Source organism: Lingula anatina, chromosome 1, assembly GCF_051362555.1.
Source record: "Lingula anatina isolate TDL-2025a chromosome 1, LinAna3.0, whole genome shotgun sequence".
NCBI lineage: Eukaryota > Metazoa > Brachiopoda > Lingulata > Lingulida > Lingulidae > Lingula > Lingula anatina.
Window position 1 is genome coordinate 8,794,080 of NC_141767.1, and position 6,909 is coordinate 8,800,988.

At 35.0% G+C, this 6,909-nt stretch overlaps 1 protein-coding gene across 1 annotated transcript; it reads right to left on the reverse strand.

The window, feature by feature from the left end:
* Positions 1–13: 13 nt before the first annotated feature.
* Positions 14–3,605, reverse strand: LOC106150394 (uracil-DNA glycosylase). Its single transcript, XM_013523153.3, has 8 exons — positions 3,316–3,605; positions 2,771–3,001; positions 2,314–2,412; positions 1,978–2,032; positions 1,824–1,866; positions 1,524–1,612; positions 1,142–1,320; positions 14–720 (listed from the first exon to the last, which is right to left on the reverse strand). The coding sequence occupies exons 1-8, from the start codon at positions 3,460–3,462 to the stop codon at positions 547–549; spliced, it is 1,017 nt and encodes a 338-aa protein (XP_013378607.2). The 5' UTR covers positions 3,463–3,605; the 3' UTR covers positions 14–546.
* Between the last annotated feature and the right edge of the window lie 3,304 nt (positions 3,606–6,909).

Sequence of the window (6,909 nt, forward strand, 5' to 3'; positions counted from 1 at the left end):
AATGAAAGTGTAATTGACATTCTTAATCTTATTTTTATTTACAATAACAAAAGAAATGTTTTAAAACTTCAACTTGACAAAAAAGTTTTTTATATTTCAATTTGTAGGGAAAAAGATGAGTAGAAAATTGAATCTACTTAAAATTTAATGCTGTTGCATGAAGAATATTTACAAAAAATAAAAATCTACATATGTACATCACTCTTTCCACCCAAAAACATCTATCCAAAGACTATGATATAAGAACTTTTTGGTTTTACTACATTTAACTGAATTGCAACTCACTTTTGAAGAGTTATTTTAATTAATAACTGTAAACATTTGTTATACATTTAATCTAAAAACTAAGCACAATTACAGATTGTTCAGAAAGAATGTTTTTGTAAAATGACTTGAGGTGGAATTAAATATCTAAATGTTTGTTAAATGACAAGACAAAACTGACTGTGTAGTCTTTAGAAAAATTCCCGACTGGAATTTTCAGTTCCTGTTTTGTTCACCATCATAATCTCAGCTTTCAGTTTGCCAGTACCCTAAAATAAAACTTTATTTTGGAGAGAAAGTTCCATTGCACGGCTTGGGTAAATATGTCCAGTCAATTGGTTTTTTGCCCTGCTTTTTCAACAGTTCATTTGCTTTTGAGAAATGTTTGCATCCCAGAAAGCCTCTGTAAGCAGAGAGAGGTGATGGATGGACTGTAGACAATACGTGGTGCCTCTTCTGAAAGTCAACAAAGGGTACATTTATATTTTAAATAAAAACAGTTGTCGGTCAAATTCTGTATGGGCAGTTCTTGGGTTCATCTTCGATGTGGTCCTTTTTCTATGGACTGCTGTGCTTATGGGCTAATTCATGTTTATCACTTGGTGAAAATTTTACCCAGTTAATAAAATGGTGGGGGCAAGTTGTCTCTATGTCCAGACTACTTCAGAGGTACCCCCATACCCATTCCCAAAATTGGTAAAACAATAGTCGTCACAAAAAAGACAAAACCAAGCAATTTTACCATCATACTCGATACATTTTACAGTTAAATTGCACTTGTCTAATATTTGAGGTTTGTCTAAATTCACTAGACAATTAAATTATCTTTGTGCCTTCCCCCTCCGCTGGAAAATCCTGGTCCCCAGACCTATCTCACCTTGTCAACACAAGCCCCTTTCTTCTGAGCATAGGATCCCCACAACATGAAGACCACGCCATGGAGGTTTTTGTTGATCCACGATACTACAGCATCTGTAAACTTCTCCCAGCCCATGTCCTTGTGGCTGTTAGCCCTATGAGCCTGCACTGTGAGTACAGCATTCAGGAGAAGGACATCTGTGACAAAACATGCCGCAATTAAATTATGTTGTCAAGACATTTTAACATGAATACCTATAATGTGCTGAAGATAATTAGTCTTTCTTATACTGATGATGAAGATGAAAAATGAAGAAGTTGGTAATGAGTCTTAGATTGACATTACTTTCACATTTTTTTTCTTTAAAGTTTACAGATAATCTTTTACAGTACAACCATACCTTGCTGAGCCCAGCCTGTGAGGTTGCCATGGCCAGGGGGTTTAAATCCTTCAATGTCAGACTCCAGTTCCTTGAACATATTTTCTAAACTAAAATAACCAAGATAGTAAAGTATGACTTCATCTTTCTAGCAGACCTCATGGCATTTGCACATATATATTAGTGGCAGACAAAGCCTGTTTAATAGTATTACTTTTTTAAATCAATGCAAAACAACTTTTTAATAGATAAAAGTACACACACACACACACACACACACACACTTGAACCATGTTTCACAAGTGTGCCAAAAACTTTTACCTTGGAGGTGGTCTTATCTTCTCTGGCACACTGAAGCATAAACCTGCATTTGAAAAAAGGGCAGTGAATCTTCTATACATGCATGAACCAATTTTTAAAACAAATCTCAAAGAAAATTTGACTCTTTTAACTGACTATAGTTCAGAATAATTACCGTGAGCTTGGCCATCACCATGGTATGGATCTTGACCAAGGATCACCACTTTTACCTGGAACATTATTTGAAACAAAGATTTCAATTTTTTACATTGTAAGATAATGTAAGATACATATATTTACATACATGTATCTTACATATACATGTACATGCAAGATTCATTTATGTAAATATAGTGCAATAATAATGGTGTATTTAATATTACTGTCTTGCTTTTAATTAAACTATATTTTCCTAATGAGTTACAAGGTAAGCATGAAAAAATGTCATAAAAATGAGATAATCATCTTTTTTTAATATTAATGATCATCAGTATTCTTTCAATATTCTTACATTTTTGATATCTCCCATTTGTGTCCATGTAAAAACTTGGTCAGCTGGTGGAAAGATGGCTAAGGATTTTTGCCGTTCACTATGAATAAACTCACTGAGCTGTGGAAAAAATGGGAGATATAATGTTTCAATAATGTGTAATCCATACTTTTTAAGGATCATGTATAAATGACTGCAAAGTATGTCATTTTGTGAACGAAACTGAACACAAGCTTAGCATACCATACAGCAAGGATTAGTATTTTAAAAATCCAACTATCGACAGATTGTCAACTTTTTGGGAGCCAAAAATACCATTGGTCCTAGGTGGTCCCCTCAACCCCACACCATATTTTCTGACTTTTTCATTAAATGTCAGTCTCATCCCTGATACAGGTTATACTAGTACAATCTACTGGTAGAGTTAAGTTCTAATGAATTCAACTTCAACTTCAAGTACATCATAAAAGCATCACACCTTTGTGAAGTAAGGCTTGCTAAATTCTGGTTCCAAGGCCTTCATCCAGGAAGCTCCCATATTGACAACCAGACCTTTGGTTTGTGCGGCAATACGTTTGGCTTTAGCAGCGGCTTGGTTTCTATCTATTCTTTGCTTCTGCTCAGGACTTAGTGAGGGCGAGGTCAGCGCCTCATGGACATTTTCCTTGCTATCAGCAGGATCATTTTTTGCTTTTTTGACTGGAACATTCTAAAAAAAGATGTGCAGTCATATGTCAGTAGTTTATTCTTCGAAAATAGAATATTCAGCTCATGGTACTGAAAACCATCTTCATAAGACATGAATTCCCATGTGTGTGTGTGTGTGCGCGTGTGTGTGCATGCGTGCGTGCGTTTTAACATGTGACAGAAGGCAGTAAAATGCGTTCAATCTACAGTATAACAATAAGACTCAATAGTTATTGCTACATGTAGTATTATCAAGGAGTTCCAACAACTCCTTGGTGCTACTACCCGTATTAACCCAAAAATTTAACCACTGAGTAGTTTCTGGTCGAGACTCACTGTGTCTTCTTTGCTACATAAAGGCCTTTTTTGTTGCACAGGTGAGAAGAAAGATGATATTTTCTGCTGCCCTATCATATTACACAGAAACCTGCTTCCCGAGAATATATACTCCGTAAATATAATGTCTGTTTTCAACTTCTTCATGTGCTTCTTCCCGCGAATTCCGAGAGCGAAAGCGAGGTTTTTCGTAGAATTGACCAATAAGCAGGGTTCTTATTTAACTTCACCAATCAAAGCCATGGAGCCAAACGTAAACAAAATACTGCACGTGTACTCACTTGGATACTAGGTTTTCGGTGGGCGTCTTTCTCTGGGGCCTTCCAAAATGAGTTCAGTCGCAATAGCTGACGCGCACTAACTCCACGTCGACTATCGCTGAATGCAACCTGATCAGCAGACTGAAACGCCTCTTCTTAGCGTTGAGTGGAAACTAGAATACTAGTGATTATACGTGCACTTTGGAAACAAGAGACGGAACGTTTTAGAACTAGACTGTTAATCTGATTGCATTTAGCGCGATAATTTCCATATACCAAACAAAATAAGAGACACATTTTAAAATAAACCTAGCGCTTTTGCTTTTTTTCTTTCACAGACGTACAGTACGTACATGTACTTGTACATGTACCTTGATACAGTGTATGACATGCACATTTGTGGCGAGAATGCTTTCAATTCTTTTCTAACTAAAAATGGTGTTTTTGTCCCCCAAACCCCAATATTATGTCACACGATGAAGTTGGTGCTGTGTTTCAAGCATAATTAGATGTTTTGAAGATACATTAAATGAATGTAATAGGAATAAAAAAAAGCTAAGACCTTTATTTTAAGAGAAAATCTCCAACCCACATTCCCCCCTTAAGCAACATCACAAGTGAACAATAATAATAATAATAATAATAATAATAATAATAATAATATTTATTTCTTATATAGCGCATTCCATTTTTTACATTTCAATGCACTTTACAAATAATTAAAAAGTCTAAAAATAACAATACTAAAATACTTTAACATTTACTGATAAAATTAATTAAGTAAAGAAACAATTCCGTCAGGTAATCTCTTGCACCGATTTGTGCAGGGGGAACGAGGAAAGTATTTGAAAGTAGGGTCTAGTGTACCTGTAGAACCTCACAAAAAAGGTGTGTGTGTGTGTGTGTGTGTGTGTGGTTTGAATGTTCACCCTCTGTGAGTGCAAACCTCTTGTCTGGCGAACGAGTTTAGGGCACTCTAGGGAAGTTTAGTTTAAATACACCTGGACGTGAGAACTATCCAATTTTGGAAATGAATCAAATTCGTTATATAAGGACTACAGATTCTGTGATTTAAAGTATATTTCAAGTATAATTAATAAATTTCAAGTAGCGTGTAATCAAAAAGAACAACGAATGAATCACGATATTGGCAAAGAATTCGAATTCACTAGTACTTTAAATTCCTTCTACAAGACCAAGCATTAGTTAATTTTTCGAGAAGACCTAACGTTTTCAAACTTCGTCACGCCATACTTGTTGTGATTTGTTAGTTTTCTATTATTTATCCACTATTACTTTGACGCGTCAAACTTGTAAAACTTAGCCATTGGGCAAGTTTAGGATACCTGGAAGATATCATGTTTACGTACTAAACCTTTACCTAAATGGTATACTAAATATTCATGATTCATTTGATTAAATCAACTGCCACTCAATTAAGATACATTTATCATTGACTTTCATCTCGTTAGAAAGAGATAATACAAAAGTGGCCAGTCTGAATCAGCAATACCACAAAGTGGACGAAGTACAAAACTGTGGATCACATAAACATGGGTGGTGAGGTTCGTTGAGGTTCGTTGTGTTTCATCTTGTAGCGAGATCAAAGTTTCAAAATCTCGATCCCATTTACGCTGGATTTCCAAGAAGTTACGACACCTCGATCATCGACCTCGCTATTGCAACCAACTTCACAAAATAGTCATTTACACAAAAGGAATCTTAAAATAAATAAATAAATAAATAAATAAATAAATAATACATGGATAGATAAATGAAGTGAACAAGGGTTTGCAAAAATAAGTACATTTTATCACTAAGACAAGTGCATATATTCAAGGAAAAATAAGCTTTCTCAATGTCCAAGCCGTCGACTTGCCGTAATCATAAGAAGGATAGCAAAAATGACTTGGATAAGCATAACATGTATTTGTCTACACGCAAGGCTTGTCCTTAAGAAGTGGGCGCCATTTTCTAAAGAAGAAAGTAATAATAAAATGATAAATAGCAACATTAAATGTGCAGCGTGCTTTGGGATTCTGTGTCTATTTCTTTGCAGTAGCATACTGACGAGTTCTTGTTTTACGGACTCAGAGACTGAAAGTGAGTTTTTGGCTGTGACTGTGTGACAACATATACAAGTTGAACTGATAGCTCAACAAACCTCACGCTGAATTCTGCTACTTGTTGCCTTCGTCTTAATGGCAGTGCATAAATGAAATACGTTTCTCTTTAATATCGCAACGCCATGATCATGATTCAGTTTGTCCAAGACTTAAAAACGTCAAGGGTTGTGAGAATCGTGTATTAGTTTAGTTATTCGGGAAAGTGACCCGGTATCTGACACGATGAAACTTTCATTAGGTATTACTGTCTTGTATATTTTCATGTTGTTAGTTGAATCGAAATGAATATTTAATCTGTAAATTGGAGCTAGTTTTAAATTACTCGTGAATATAACTACAATGTATTCAATGTGTCTGCACCCAACGCATTTCTTTCCTCGGATCAAAAAACTAGAACTAACACACCTCGTCAATTTATTTTTCACATGACGATAAAAAAACAATTAATCCAAGCTGATCTTATTTTTCTATTTGCAACAGATATGGTTATTAGACGATAACGATACCGATGACACATTCTGATACACTATGTCCAAAACCAAGTCAAGGATACATATCATTATTTTCATCAAGCCTTTCCCTACCGTTGCATGTTATTTATTTAACCGAGCAGTACAAAACAATTGACGAAATTCTGGGGCACTCTTTTCCACCTTATATGCATGATAATTATCTTTCGTCACGCTTTACTTGTGGAACGTATCGATTTTGCAATCTACAAAACGGATCTTTTTTTTTTTTTTTTTTTTTTTTTTTTTTTGTAAACATCGTTGATGTCACTGTATGCCCAAGCAATTTTTTTCGATTATAAGATATTGAGATCCACGAAGGAGGGCTGAACATTATGAATAAACTGTTACTTCGGTTATGCGATATCATGTTTGAAATCCGGACAGGGAGAAATATGAGCAGCACCTTTTTTTGCAGGTGCTTGATAATGGGCTCCTGTCTTAAGACATGTTTTATGCTTTACATAATTTTATTTTCTACCTTGCATCCTTCTCTCAAACCTTACAACGTTAAACTTTCAAATTATCTTTTCATGAAAGACAAATGTCCATGGCATTTAAATTTTATTACACTTTTCAGATTATTTAAATACTCTTTTTTTTATTAATATTATTGATTATCACAAGATTTAGATGACAGTTGAGAACTGATAGCGAACAACCCAAGGCTCTGTTTGCAGATATAGTCACGCGGTTCTA

Bases quoted from the DNA above. Each gene is read 5' to 3' on its own strand.
- LOC106150394 (XM_013523153.3), bottom strand. From the start codon at position 3,462: ATGAAGAAGTTGAAAACAGACATTATATTTACGGAGTATATATTCTCG. The intron at 2,413-2,770 runs GTGTGATGCTTT...TTTTTTCCACAG, and splicing joins GCAAGCCTTACTTCACAAAG to CTCAGTGAGTTTATTCATAG. The intron at 1,321-1,523 runs GTATGGTTGTAC...GTTTTGTCACAG, and splicing joins CACAGGCTGGGCTCAGCAAG to ATGTCCTTCTCCTGAATGCT.